This window comes from Macrobrachium nipponense, chromosome 1 (genome assembly GCF_015104395.2).
Source record: "Macrobrachium nipponense isolate FS-2020 chromosome 1, ASM1510439v2, whole genome shotgun sequence".
Classification (NCBI taxonomy): Eukaryota; Metazoa; Arthropoda; class Malacostraca; order Decapoda; family Palaemonidae; genus Macrobrachium; species Macrobrachium nipponense.
Genome location: NC_087200.1, coordinates 143,727,136 through 143,743,620, shown reverse-complemented (window position 1 = coordinate 143,743,620; position 16,485 = coordinate 143,727,136). Strand labels below are relative to the sequence as shown.

Sequence of the window (16,485 nt, the reverse complement as noted above, 5' to 3'; positions counted from 1 at the left end):
CGCACCAGTCAGCATCAGCGGTGCGTCGTCGTAGAGCGATCTTTTGTTGCAGTCGAGTTTCCTGAACTTGTGCGAGACTTTGAATATTTGTGGAGGTACAGGACATACATAGAGATGTCTCAACAACATGTGGACCGCGAAAGGCGCGTTTTACCTGTCAGAAGGGATCGTGTAAGGCGTATCTTGGACTTGGATGCTGGCGAAGGACCAAGTACCCAACGTGACCTGGCGCCTCAACGCCGTTCTGTGCGACTACGTTGTGGATGAAAAGTGGTTAGGATCAAAACCTGTGTCCTCGTGTGCCTTTAGTAACCCCTAGGAAGCATGAGGGCGCCCTTAGGGGCATTCGTAGGAATTTGGGAGGCCTCCAACCAAGGGACATAGAAGAGTATTTATCAGAGCTTGATCGGGAATATGTCGCAAGTCCTCATTTTGATGGCGGATGGTCATCGAGTGATGAGGACATCAGTCCCGATGTCAGTGAGGACGAATATATGCCCCCAATGTCCGTTCGAGGCTCAGTGCATATGAGGGGGAATCTGAGGATGGGGATATGGGGTCTAGTTTTATCGCGGATGACGATACTGAAAGCGAAGGACCTAAGTGAGGGTTGATGGGGCCAATGGGGGTGGGGGGGGATTTAAGTGCGCGAAATCGTGCCTGTGCACAGAAGGTTGGCTCGTCACGCCAGCCAAGGTAAAGGCCGGTCGTCCGAGAGCGACGAGGGGTGGACGGAGGACCCCACCCCTCCTAACATGCACCCATTCACGGCAACACCTGGGCTCTCCGTACCTGTACCTCTCACTGCTCTGGGGTTCATCCAGCTGTTCCTTACGCGGGAATTGCTGGAGTACCTGGTAGAAGAGACGGTGGACTACGCTCGGTACTGCCATTATGAAATACGCACGACATTGTCATATAATTGGCAGGGTTGCAACCTCATTGACATGGCGCATTTTTTGGGGCTCCACATTTATTTTGGTATGATGCATGCTGCCGACGTCAGGCAATATTGGAGGCGGAATTTTTTTTTAAGTATGCCCAATGTGCCTGGCGTTATGTCCCGTGATAATTTCCTGGCGTTGGACAGGTATTTCAACGCCTTCAACCAAAGGGCCATACCCCAGAATAACAGCGATTGCCTCCTCCTAATCCGCCCAGTGTTGGAATACATTCGTGAACGGTGTAGAATTCTCGTGGTTCCTGGAAAGAACCTTTCTTTGGATGAGGGGATGATGCCTTACAAAGGACGTCTGAGCATTAAAGTGTATAACCCCCAAGAAGCCAAAGAAATATGGAGTGAAATTTTTTTTTTTTATTACCGAGTCCAACACTGGATACGTCGTGGACTTTTCAGTGTCTTTCAGGGTCTTCTTCACACTGCGTGACACTGTATTCAGTCTTGTGGAACGGTTCCGTAACCAGGGATATCACCTGTTTATGGATAATTATTATAACTCGGTATCCCTGGCCCAGGAACTGTATGAAGCAGGTGTGCACGTCAGTGGTACCCTTCGGTTGGTGCGTGGGGCCCCGAATTCCCTCAAGAGGTACGCTAGCCATCCGCAACACCTGGCAAGAGGAGTGACAGAGTGGCGGCAGAAGGGCGCTGACTTCGTCATCTGTTGGAAGGGGGTCCAACTGTCCCCAGATTACGACGAGTCATGAACCCATCCAAGAAGAGATCATACAGCGGAAGAAGACACGTCGACAGGGCCGAGTTGTGTTTGAGCAGTTTCGTGTCAAGTGGCCTACCGTCATTGGGCACTACAATAGGCACATGGGAGGAGTTGATCTCTTTGATCAGCTCATCCAGTATTATCCCTTCGCCAGGAGAACCAGGAGGTGGACACAGAAGCTCCTCAAATACATCCTTCATTGGCCCTCCAAAATGCCTACATACTCTACTAATGTGGGTACCGCGGTGACAATCTTCAGAGGTTGTCCCACATACAGTTCCTCGAGGTAGCCAGGAATGCCCTCATCAACTTCAGTCCCGATGAGTGGCCTTCCATCACTGACCCCCTGCCCCGAGCTGCAGATCTGCCCCTACAGGAAAGGGCAGATAGGAGGGCCAACTTCGGTCAACCTGCCGCCGCCCCTGCTGACGACGCCCCTCTTACTGCCGGCCCCGCCATCACCGCTTCTCGTCGGATAGGTGGACCCTGTGTGTCGGCTGCAGCCAGGCGGGGAATCACACACTGGAGGCCCCTAGAAAGGCGCAGGCAGAAACGGTGCCCGGGTGTTGGCCATAATGAATTGGGCAGAAGGAGAGACACACCCGGTTCTTCTGTCATACCTGCAAAATTGCTCTTTGCAGGATAGGGGACTGTGACCGTAAATACCACAGTACGGTCTTGTATTGGAGTGTGCCTCATAAACCGACAGCGGAGGGCGCACGGGGCTGCCGGGCCCATCAGCAGTAAGGGTGCGCGTCTCCCTCCTCCACCTGTACCTCGTCATGTCGAGAGGAAAAAAATGCAAGACACTTCAATGGAGGAGGGAGAAAACAAGAATAGAACGAAGAGTCCCAGGGATTACGAGTGAGTATTCTGCATTTATTTTATATTTATTTTTATATTTATTATAAGTTTTTATATATCCGTATCTGTGAATGATAAAATAATAATAAGACATTTCATTGTATGCTAAAAGAAAAGTGTCACCTGCATTCCCCTTTTATTTATGTATTCGTACCAGAATTGAAAAATGTAATATATATATATATATATATATATATATATATATATATATATATATATATATATATATATATATATATATATATATATATATATAATATATATATATATATATATATATATATATATATATACATACAGTGGTTCCCCCCGTATTCGCAGGGGATGTGTACCAGACACCACCGCGAATAGTTTTAAAACCCGCAAATAGTTAAAACCACCACTAAAAATGCTTATAACTGCCTATCTTGAAAGTTCAGATGCCAAATGTATACCTTTAATAACATCCTACTTCAAATATACCTAAAAATTACTAACCTATTACTTCATTAATCTTTTTAGGTATATATTATTAATATAATTTTAAAGTCATCTTAAACATTTTACTATTAAAAATATACCTACTACGCAAATAACAAGCGAGAGAGAGAGAGAGAGAGAGGAGAGAGAGAGAGAGAGAGAGACCAATGAATGGCAACATCATATATTTGACCCTCAAGAGTGAAATTAAATGAATTATTTCTGAGACAGAGAGAAAATAATGGAAGAGTGAGAGAGAGAGAGAGACGAGAGAGAGGACCACCCCCAATGAATGGAAACATCAATTATTTGACCCTCAAGAGTGAAATTATTGAAGATTTCTGAGACAGGAAAAATAATGGAGAGAAGAGAGAGAGAGAGAGAATAATTCCTAGACTCCGCTTCCTCCCCTCCACCCCAATTGGTATATCAAACTCATTTCCTCCCCCGCCCATGTTCCTCCAAGTGGATAAAAAGACTGGGAATCGCTATTTTTAATTAATCTTATTAATATTTGAAAATCAGTTATAAGGTAAATCATTTATTTACACTACAAAACAAATAAAACATACGAGAGAGAGAGAGATAGAATGTTTTTATTGTTACTGTTAAATCTCATTAAACGTAATATTTATTTGTAAACTAGTACTGTATATTATTATTTTACCATAAAATGTAGTAATGTCCCTTAAAGATATACTATACCATACACTTCCAGCCCACAAACATGAGGGCGTGGAGAGTTACCACTAGCGCATGCTAGTATCTCGTGTAGAGAGAGAGAGAGAGAGAGAGAGAGACGAGAGAGAGAGAGAGAGAGAGAGAGGGGGGGGATTGTCCCTATATAAAAGAGTGAAATGGTAGATTATTGTACTTCTTAAAAATACTATCACATGTGAATTTTGAGATTAGTTATATATTATATTATGCGAAAATATTAATAAACATACACATGTACCATAGAAATTATCTCATATCAGCAAAAGAGAAAGAGAGAGAGAATTTCAATGATCCGTAGATGGCAACAACCTGGATTTGACAGTTGGAACCCAGCCAACCAAGCTGGCTACGTGTTCAAAAAAAAACAAGACAGGGGTTAAATGCATTTTCTTTTATTCTTACATAATTTTTTTCCTTTTTCTTCATTGAGCACTTGATGGCAGCAACAAATCGGCTCCGTTTCCTCAGGTCACTTAACTTGATACGTATATCTGAGTTTTAGTACCTGGAGTTAGAGAAAGAATCTGACTCGGATTTCCTTCATCTTCCATAATTTTTTAATATATAAGCTAAAATCTTACTAATTCACTATGGTATTTTCTTTAATGAATTGATATTATTGCTGTATAATTAATATTAATATTTGAAAATAGTAAATCATTTATTTATCATACAAAAGAACATACATCTTTGTAGTAGAGAGAGAGAGAGAGAGAGAGAGAGAGAGAGAGAGAGAGATAATTATTATTTTTATTATGTGTTATCATTTAAACTTATTAAACTTACTAATACAGTATTAATCAAAATTTAATATTTGAAAATTAAGTAAATCATTTTTGTATCATAAAAATGTATTTAGTCATGAAAATAAACATCAAAATACACTAATTAGTGATTATTTTTGTCGTCGAAAGAAAATTCCGCGAACTGGACGAGATCCGAAAAAAGTCCGTCGAATAATTTCTAGATAGGTTCCAAAGAAAAACTCTGCGAATGTGTGAGTCCGTGAATCCGGAGAAAGCGAATACGGGGGGTAACCTGTACATATATATAACTTAATTATAATATATATATATATATATATATATATATACTTATATATATATATATATGTATATCATATATATATATAATATATATATTATATATATATACTATATTCTATATATAATGTATATATTTATGTAGTATATAGTATATAATATATATATATATATATATAGATATATATATATGTATATATATGGTATTTTTGGGGGTAAGCATATTTACATAACAGTCTAAGTAATATTCAATAATTTATCTTCACTTTTAAAACAAATTGGAAGTCTCTAGAACAATATTTAGATTTATGATGAAATTTTGAAAAGAACTTTTTATTCCCTTCGCGCGCCGACCCTTCGGCCGCAAACTCCGAAATGCGTAAGTCGCATTCTCCTAATATTTGTGCCTTTCATATTAGGCCGATTTATAGAGTTTCATATATGAAAATGTGCGCAAATACATGCAGAATACAAACAAAAAATATTTGAAGGTTGTAGCATTCTCATTTTCGAAATATTTGCATAAAAAAATTATGATAAATAGGAAAACAAAAAAAAACTATGTTCGGTCAACTTTGACTTAACCGAAATGGTCAAAAATGCATTTGTTACATAAAACTCTTACAGTCTAGTAATAATCAATCATTTATCTTCACTTTAAAACAAATTGGAAGTATCTAGAACAATATTTAGATTTATGATGAATTTTTGAAAAAAACTTTTCTTCCCTCCGCGCGCCGATTATGGCCGCAAATCTCTGAAATGCGTAGGTCGCATTCTCCTAATATTTGTGTTTTTTCATATTAGGCATTTTATAGAGTTTCACATATGAAAATGTGCGCAAAAACATGCAGAATACAACAAAAAATATTTGAAGGTTGTAGCATTTCTCATTTTTGAAATATTTGCATAAAAATTACGATAAATAGGAGAAAAACTACGTTTGGTCAACTTTGACTCAACCAAAATGGTCAAAAACGCATTTGTAACATAAAACTCTGACAGTCTAGTAATATTCAATCATTTATCTTCACTTTAAAACAATTGGAAGTCTCTAGAACAATATGTAGATTTATGATGAATTTTTGAAAAAAAAACTATTTTCTTCCCTCCGCGCGCCGATTCTCGGCCGAAAATCTCCGAAATGTGTAGGTCGCATTCTCCTAATATTTGTGCCTTTTCATATTAGGCGTTTTATAGAGTTTCATATATGAAAATGTGCGCAAAAACATGCAGAATGCAACAAAAAATATTTGAAGGTTGTAGCATTTCTCATTTTCGAAATATTTGCATAAAAATTATGATAAATAGGAAAAAAAACTATGTTCTGTCTACTTTGACTCAACCGAAATGGTAAAAAAACGCATTTGTTACATAGAAATCTTACAGTCTAGTAATAATCAATCATTTATCTTCACTTTAAGACAAATTGGAAGTCTCTAGAACAATATTTAGATTTATGATGAATTTTTGAAAATAACTTTTCTTCCCTCCGCGCGTCGATTCTCGGCCGCAAATCTCCGAAATGCGTTGGTCGCATTCTCCTAATATTTGTGCCTTTTCATATTAGGCGTTTTATAGAGTTTCATATATGAAAATGTGCGCAAAAACATGCAGAATACAACAAAAAATATTTGAAGGTTGTAGCATTTCTCATTTTCGAAATATTTGCATAAAAATTATGATAAATAGGAGAAAAACTACGTTCGGTCAACTTTGACTCGACCGAAATGGTCGAAAAACGTATTTGTAACATAAAACTCCTACAGTCTAGTAATATTCAATCATTTATCTTCACTTTAAAACAAATTGGAAGTCTCTAGAACAATATTTAGATTTATGATGAATTTTTGAAAAAAAACATTTTCTTCCCTCCGCTCGCCAATTCTCGGCCGCAAATCTCCGAAATGCATAGATCGCATTCTCCTAATATTTGTGCCTTTTCATATTAGGCGTTTTTTAGAGTTTCATATATGAAAATGTGCGCAAAAACATGCAGAATACAACTAAAAATATTTGAAGGTTGTAGCATTTCTCATTTTCGAAATATTTGCATATAAATTACGATAAATAGGAAAAAAACTATGTCTGGTCAACTTTGACTCAACCAAAATGGTCGAAAAACGCATTTGTAACATAAAACTTTTACAGTCTAGTAATATCCAATCATTTATCTTCACTTTAAAACAAATTGGAAGTCTCTAGAACAATATGTAGATTTATGGTGAATTTTTGAAAAAAACTATTTTCTTCCCTCCGCTCGCCGATTCTCGGCCTCAAATCTCCGAAATGCGTAGGTCGCATTCTCCTAATATTTGTGCCTTTTCATATTAGGCGTTTTATAAAGTTTCATATATGAAAATGTGCGCAAAGACATGCAAAATACAACAAAAAATATTTGAAGGTTGTAGCATTTCTCTTTTTCGAAATATTTGCATATAAAACAAAAATATATAAAAACAATTTCGACATTTGGTCAACTTTAACTCATCCGAAATGGTCGAAAACTGCAATTGTATGCTAAAACTCTTACAGTATTGTAATATTCCATCATTTATCTTCATCTTGAAACAAATTCGAAGTCTCTAGCACAATATGTAGATTTATGGTGAATTTATATTTTTTACGTCCTCGTGTTTATGGATTCATGTATCATTTTGTGAATAATCATCTGTGTTTGCTTTTATCGTTTTACAATGTGTTATATACCAAAATGATTGCAATTTAGTGTACATTACAACGAAAAAAAAAGTAACTTGTTACCTTGAACCGTTTTGTGCACAGAGCGATTTGAATACATTTATATATGAAATTTCGTTTTTGCGCTATCATATATCACATTATTTATATATGATAATGATAATTTTTTTTTTCATTTCTGATGGTTGCATACAAACTTCAACCAATGAAAAAAAAAAGGAGCCAAAAATGAACTCTTAATCTTGAAAACTAAGCGCGCTGTGATTTTTTTTAAAAGATATTTTTTCCGCTTCCGCGCTTCATTCCGAAAAACCCCCCCTCCCCCCCCAGCACACAGGAGACGATTTGTATTTTACCTCTTCGGCGTTTAAGGGTTAATAGAATATAATATTAATACAATAATTAAAATAACAAAAAATCATCGAAGATGAAAAAGAAAAGAGAGAAAATTAGTCAGATATACAATTAGCGGGGGCATTGAAGTCATCACTAGTGGTGATAACAGCCTTGCAGCAAAAAAGGTTAAAACCTGGATCTCTCTGTCATTTGCTCCATGATTTTAAGTAAGATATTCTAGTACACCAAGTGTTTATTCCAAGGTGGAATCACACCCCTGTTTTCTGTAATCTTATGAAAATGTTTTTACAAATCTTCATGGCAAGATGTAAATTTTGAATAGGGATATTTCAGAGCCTGCCATTAAGCAGGCTACTTACCTTTTTTTTTTTTTTTTTTTTTTTTTTTTTTTTTTTTTTTTTTTTTTTTTTTTTTTTTTGAGCAATGGGTAATTTTTGATGCCAGAAATTTAGAAATTTCCTGAGTATGGTTCAAAGTTCAGTCACTCTGATTTGAGATATGATTTTGACTTCATTCACAAATCTGCATTTGAGGGATTCTTTAGTAAATTCTTTCATAATTTCCACCTTAAGTCTTTTCATTCTTACGACTTCAAGTTTCTCATTAGTGGATTTACATCCCACTTATGGAATGCATTCTACAGTGAACCTCCTGTATTTCGCATTCTCCAGATGTGTAGACTCACTCATTCGCGGATTTTTCTGTGGAACCTATCTCAAAAATTATTCGCTGGAGGACTCGCTCATTTGTGGGTTCTTCTGACAAAAATATTCACTAATTAATTTATGTACTTTGATGTTAAAGTGATTTACTAATTTTCACATATTAATACTGGTTAATAGTGTTTTAAGTTTAAGATGAAATTATACATATTAAATAATAAATATAATAATTCTCTCTCTCTCGTCTCTCTCTCTCCTCTCTCTCTCTCTCTCTCTCTTCTCTCTCTCGCTCCTCTCTCTCTCTCTCCTCTCTCTCTCTCTCTCTCTCTCTCTCAAAGGATTGATAGAAAGACAAATACATTCCTAGCTCAGCCCCCCTCTTTCTCTCTGTGTGGAAAAAGATATACGTACATACATATTTATGGGAGGGGAAGAAGTGTTGCCTATAGAAGTTCATTTCAATCTTATATATCATAAGGAGTTATTATCTTCTCTCTCTCGCTCTCATGTATAATATATATATATATATATATATATATATATATATATATATGTATGTATATATGTATGTATGTATATATATATATATATATATATATATATTATGTATGTATGTATGTATATGATTATACATACATATATATATATATATATATATATATATATATATATATATATATATATATATATATATATGATATATGTGTGATATATGTATACATTATATATATATATATATATATATGTATGTATACATATATATAATATATATATATATGTATGTATGTATACATATATACATCTTTGTAGTAGAGAGAGAGAGAGAGAGAGAGAGATAATTATTATTTTTATTATGTGATATCTTTTAAACTTATTAAACTTACTAATACAGTATTAATCAAAATTGATATTTGAAAATTTAGTAAAATCATTTTTTTTTGTATCATAAAAATGTATTTAGTCATGAAAATAAACATCAAAATACACTAATTAGTGATTATTTTCGTCGGAAAATTCTGCGAATGGGCGAGTCCGTCCTCGAATAATTTCTAGATAGGTTCCAAAGAAAAATCCGCGAATGTGTGAGTCCGCGAATACGGGGGGAACACTGTATTTCTAATGGTAAAATGTTTAAGATGACTTTGAAATTATACTAATAATACCATTTCACACGTATATTTGATGTAGGATGGTACTTTAATTATACATTTGGTATTTGAACTTTCAAGATAAGCAGTCATAAGCATCTTTAAGTGGGAGTTCTAAGTACAGTGGTACCTCAACATACGATATTAATCCGTTCCGAGGCGGCCTTCGTATCATGAGCTTTTCGTATCTTGCACTGCATTTTACATGTAAAATGACTAATCCATTCCAAGTCCTACAAAAACACCTCAGTAAATTATATTTCCAGGCTTACAACACATGTTCTAGGGTTACGACGCCAATCCGATGGAAGAAATATGACTCCAAAAAGGCAAAATACTGTACATACTTGAGTAATATTCAACTGCATGTAATGTTCAACCCCATTTTTACTCCATATATTAGGACTTTAGCATATGTCCCTTAGCAATAAGCCTAGCCTATGTTAGCAGTTGCTACTGTAGCCTAATCTATGATTCTGACATCTAAACCTAAGAAGCTAAAAGCTTAGAATATGCCAATAAAATGTATAAATAATCAGTATGTACTCATTTCAAATAATTATTAATTAATCATTAACTATAATACACAAACAAAAAAAACAAAAATCAAAAACTTTCCAACCTTGTGTTTACATTCAGCACTAACGAGTACCGAACGATCGCCAAGCAATCACTTTTCCTAGCACACAGTAAGCCATAAATTTTCATTATCTCTCTTCAACTAATGAAACTACCAAACAGTATAATAACCACTCGTTTCTATTCTTTATTCTATCTTTACCTAATGGAGATACCGAGTTACTGACAGCTATAATGAAACATATACGTAATATTAAAACAGAAGAAGAATTCTAGGAAATACGTATTTGTTGGCTTAGATGATAGCAGTCTGATTTATTTTATATTTTATGATATCTAATTCACAATTTTTTTTATTAAATGTATTGCATGTACTCATTTCAAATAATTATTAAGTTAACCATTAACTATACTAGAAACAAAGCAACCAAACAAAAAGCTTCTCCAACTTCTGGTTATGTTCCACACTTCTTTGCCGAGTACCGAACGATGCCCAAGCAACCACTTTTCACCTAGACACCACCGTAACGTACAGTATCAAATTTTCATTATCTCTCTTCAACTACTGAAACTACCAAACAGTATAATAACCATTCATTTCTATTCTTTATTCTATACCTTTAACCTAATTTTTTTTTTGATTAAATGTATTGCATGAATAAGTTTTTCAATTTACAGCATCCTTTTACCAATCGAATACATAGAGCACAAGGGGTAGATGCTGACCAATAGGAGAGCAGGATCTTACGGGGCGACTAGCATCAGGAACCAATGGGAGAGCGGGAGGATGGTGGCGAGTTTACTCAGTTGGCCGGCGCGTGAGTTTTAAAATTGTTCACGGTGGTCCGGGCGAATCTCGGGACTTTACAGCAACAACCTTTCATAACTTGAACTATTTTCGTATGTAGAGCCAAAAAAATATTTGTATTTGCTTTTGTATCTCGATTTTTTCGTAAGTTGAGCCTTTCGTATGTCAAGGTACCACTGTATTGTGGATTCTAACTATTCAGGGGGGGGGGAGGTTTGGTACGCATTCCCCGCAAATACACGGTGTCCACTGTACTTGAAAGCAAACATTCCATGTTCTACATTTATGCTTTTGTGTTTTTGTATCTTTTGTAGTAGGCAAGTGTTATGTCACATCTTTGTCATTAGAAAGTAGTAATATTTTATCTTTGATTTTTTTATTATGTTGAATTCCCTATTTTTATATCTAAAAATGATCAAAATATAATGTAAAGATATAATGGTTTTATCAAGTATTAGCTGATATGTAAAAATTGAAAGTAAGAATTTGACTTCCCAGGAATTTTTTATATTTCTTTACAGTGCTTCATGTTGAGATTTTTTCTGAATTGTTTAGGATATAGTATTTTTCTCTTTCAGATTCCGAATATTGGCATTTGATGATGGTAGACTAACTTGGATAGATGTTACTCATCCCACATGGCCAGTGGTTATGATTTCTAGTGTGAAACGCATATCACTAGGTGATAATAATTATCAATTTTTGCTCAGGTAATGCTCTTTTTATTTCTTGAATTTTATACTGAATTGTAGAGAAAGTTACTCATGGGAAAATTGTTTATGCTGACAAATAGCATATTGAGAGTGCTTGATTTTATAATTTTAATTAATTCCTTAAAATTAGTAACAGCCAAGATGGAATTTGTAGTTGTTCAAAGTAATAATGACTCAGGATTAGTTTTACATGTTGATTGCCTTTTTACCCACCTTCCCCTGGCTAGAAGATCCCTGTGTTAGCTGCTATAGTCTTGTAGTGTACATTTCTCTGATATTTTCAGTACGTATTTTGTAAGTCAGTATACTGGACTCTTTAATTTTAGAATAAAGAAAGACTATTTGGTACCCTGTCATACGCAAAGAATTGATCACCTCATGCCAAACTTGGGTCTCTGATTATCAAGTTATCATATATTTGATTAGGAGAGCAGGCAGGCTAATGCCATCCACCCATTAGTTTTCTTTTTTCTTATTTGTGTCATAACAGAAGTGAAACCTTTATCATTTTTACTTTCTACAGAACAGAATCCTTTGATTGTTACTCATGGTTTAACTTAGTACTCTCAAGTGTTGGATGACAGCCTCACATGAAATTCTTTTGGAAGATGTTTATTATTTGTTTTGGACTGGTACATTGTCATGTTGTCCTTATCTGACTGTCAGAAAATAGATCTGAACCTAAATTCATATCCCTCAGAACTTTTTTCTTGTGCCAAAATATCCTAGTTTCTTAGCTATATGTAAATAAATATTAGAACAATTTAGATGCAAGGTAACATTTATAAATACCATCAAGCTCTTCACAATATTAAACCAAAATTATAATGACTGAATGTGAAGCTACATGCAGTGATGTGGATCACTGTGCTGTGAATATATGTGGAATATTTTTTGTTATAGGCTCTGTATAATTGAATTTTTAAAAAAATATTTACTATACTGTACTTAAGTTCACACACTGCACTGCATTTCTATTTTAAGCTCTACCACTTCCTTTGGATCACTAGTCCTTTTAATTGTTTTCTTGTTGGCTCTCCTCACTTTGGTGCAGGTTTTTGTATCTCTTTTGAAACTTAAAATTAAGCGAGATCATTTCTTTCTCCCTTAGCCAGTTGTCAAGGCAGGTGCACTAGTGGGATCCCCACATCATCTAGCTGCCAGCCAGATAGCCTTAGTTGTCAATATGTGCTAGCAAAGCAGCTCAGGTGCTGGGTTAAAGTCGTGGTTTCAGTTGTCCATACAAGCGCATGTGGTAGTGTTGCTGGCTCTTCAAGGCTTGTGGAACACTTCATTCATTCCCCAGTTATCAATAGCCCTAGTTAACGGTGATCTGGTTTTATGGGGCTTGTTTAGCGACAAAAATCAATGATTTTCGGTGCCGATATACACCAATTTCCACATATCGGTGACAATTTCTGGTTATCTGCACCAAAAATCAGTAATTTTCAATTATCACGCTGTTGGAACAGAACCCCCGCCAATAACCAGGGATTACCTGTATTGATCAAGCTATTCAATATGTAACTAAACAAGGAGCTCCTGGTGTTCTGCTTTCTCATCTATGACCAGGGAATGTTCTGGAGCATACCTGTCAGCACCAATGGGACAACCTCAGTGTGTATGCCTTTCCTGTTCATCCTGATCTGTCAAGTGATAGACTGTGTTGGTTATGTCCAGTCTCAGGAAGACTCTGGGAACTCTTCAGTAGCCACAAGACAAGTGGTATCCCCATCTGCTGACCCTTCTCATTAAGGCACAGAGAGGTAATCCTGTGACCCATGCTGATTCTGTAGCCCCATATGTTAAGGTACCACCAGTCCTTCAAGTTGGAGCTGGAGACTACCCCATCAGATGTGTACAGCATCAGACAAAGTGGGTGATCATTTTTTGTTAGTGTGATGACAGGGCAGTCTCCAGCCAGAGCTGCTTTTCAACAAATTATGTACATTAAACGCCACCAGGCCAAATTCTACCTCGGGTGTCACACACGTCTTTAGACATTCACCTATCACCTTAAGATTTGTGGGAGCTGCTCAAGTCATTCAGCAACCTGAAGACCTGTCCACACTAGGAAACATTGTTTGCAAACTAGGAAACATTGTTTGCAAAAGTGTTTGAAACAATGTTTCCTGTCCAGACCTCAGTTGTTATCAGGATGCTTGTCAGTGCAGTAGCTTTTGTATCCTACCTGGCTATTTTAATGCACTCAAGGAGGGGTGAGAGAAGAAAAGGAGATCGGTGAGGAAGGTTTTATAAAAATGAGCTTGTCATGCCGACTTGCTTCTGGCAAAATTGAAAATTATACATATGTATATACATATATACACATACATAAATACATGCATGCATACATACATACATATACAGGATGCCCGCGGTTAACGGCGGAATCGCTCAACGGTGAATCAGTTTTACAGCTGTCGTCAAAAATGTTCATTAAAAATATAATAAGGTATTTTAAGGTATTTTTGCGGCACAATATTTGGTCAAGAGCGCCGCTAGCGCCATTATGTCTAAAGAGTTTATACATTTGTAGAAATACCATTCAGCCCATAAAGGTTATGCAAATAATATTAAAAAATTGTATTGAGAGTTATTACATAGGTATTAGGGTGAAATATGTGTCTGACGCTGTTCTCTGCCGAAAGTATCGAGTTAAATGAGTGCAAATTTAGCTATGGATGTGTCGATTTATAAATGTTCATGTTTTTATGATTAAAATGTGTATGAAAATGATTACGTAAAGGTATTTTTATGTCTGCACATAAATACGATACAAAGTCAGCTTTGTATCGTATTTATGTGCATGAATGAACATGAAAAAACATTATCAAATATAATGTTTTTTCATGTTCATTCATGTAAGCTGCCGCCTGCCGCTGTTCCAAAAATATTGAGTTACGAAAAGCGCAAATTTAGCGATCGATGTGTCGATTTTATAAATGTTCATGCTTTAATGTTTAAAATGTGTATGCAAATGTATTATGTATAGGATATTTCTGGGCTCAGCCTGTGTCGCTCCGTGAAATGTTTCCTTTAGTGTTCATTTCTAAGGTAAAGTATTGCTACAAATACCAGAGAAAAACTAAAATAGTAATGCCAGAGTAAACTGGCTCGCTCACCTTTAATAAAGGTGTCGGTATGGTATCTGGGGTGAGTGGAAACCACTACCAGAGGTCCCTTGCCATTTAGTCTCTCCCTTCCTCAATATCCCTCGTCTACAGAGGAGCCGACCTAAGGCCCCACTACCCGCTACTACTACAACTAGCGCCTTTGTTTTCATTCCTTTCGATAGCACTGTTCACGCCACACGCGTTCTTTCCTTGTGCTGTGTTTTTTTCGTTTGGATTTATCCCACTTGTTCATCGTCATGGATCGATAAGCTTCTGCATCCAAGTTAAGTACTGCGTTTAATGTTTGAGATAATTTTGAGTCGGTTTTTGGCATGTTAAGCCAAGTTATCTTAGGTTATATGTGAGAGCGGTAGCACATGCGTTGCTGTTCCCGCGCTGCCTTCCCTTGACTCGCCAGCCGCGTGATGATTCCCTGCTATCTTGCACCAATTGGTCTCCCATACTAATTGGTCTCGATCGCTTTTGAGCAGTACCCTAATTAAATTTATTTTAAGATGCATTTGCCATTGACATTTTTATTTTAGTCCATTCACATGGGGATAGCCTACTTCCGAACCGCATGCTTTCGGTCGTGGCGTACACATTCCTTTCTTGCATGTAGGTTGTCATATCAACCCTTGTTTATCAGTAAGATAGGATCTTTAGATTCGATTGCCTTATACAGAAGGACCCTGGTTCCTCCGTAGCCCTTTCCGTCCTTGAGCCACCCTGGCTGTTTGCGTCTCGAACATTCGTTACAGCATCTACGCTAAACCGCTCTGAGTTTCTAGGCTAACATTTCCAATCCTTGGATTTCGCTTAACCTAGTTTCTCAAGGACCATTCCTTTCTCTCTCGCTCCATATTTATTTCGCTCCTTCCCCCCGTGTTAGGACAGGATATTTATGTTATGTGTTACTTTCTTTTAGCCGGCACCTAGTTGGCCTATAGGTCTTCTTGGATTGACTGGCCTCTCACACCGCGTGACTGTTCACCCAGCTGAGAGTGTCTCCAGTCGATCGCGTATGAGCCACCCTGCTACCGACCCCTCTCAGCCCCCCCCCCCACCCCCACCCTCTCTCACCCACTTCGGTGGAGTGACGACTCGCTCACGCTACATCAGGTAGCCATCCGAGTCAGCCATGGGGGAGAGGGGGTTCACTGGGGGGTACACTCGGTGAACAGGCCTGCCGTACTCTGCCGCGCTGCTAGTGGTGTAGGGGGAGAACCCTGCTCAACCGAGCCATGGTTGGCCACCAGGCGCGGGGGAGTGGGACACACCCCGACCCACTAGGTAGTGTATCCCTCTCGCTATCTATGAAGCCCACCTCTTCCCACCCCGCTCCGGCGGCCTCAGGGTTCCGGCATAAGCCGGACCTGACCTCGGGATAGCTATGCTTCTTTGGATATGTGAAAGGGTCCGGCCTGTCTATGGGATTACATTTTGCATGCATGGTTTATTACACATAATTTAACATCCACATTCTGTTGTAAGTTATTATCTTACTATACCCAGTTATTTACTCCGGCGGAGTCTTCAACTCCGCCAGGTATTTAACTATCCCACCCTGTTATGTCTCACTCTTCACCCTGTATCTGATTTTGGGTTATATCCCTCACTCCGGCACTTGGAGGACA

The 16,485-nt window shown here is 37.1% G+C and overlaps 2 protein-coding genes across 2 annotated transcripts in view; one reads left to right on the top strand and one right to left on the bottom strand.

Annotated features, from left to right (window-relative positions):
- LOC135218962 (transmembrane protein 62-like) overlaps positions 1–16,485 on the bottom strand; it is a 608,314-nt gene that overhangs the window by 157,669 nt on the left and 434,160 nt on the right.
- LOC135220055 (transmembrane protein 62-like) overlaps positions 1–16,485 on the top strand; it is a 99,026-nt gene that overhangs the window by 25,327 nt on the left and 57,214 nt on the right. The window contains exon 4 of the mRNA XM_064257385.1: positions 11,598–11,729. Coding sequence (XP_064113455.1) covers positions 11,598–11,729 — 132 coding nt within the window. The remainder of the gene's footprint in view (positions 1–11,597; positions 11,730–16,485) is intronic.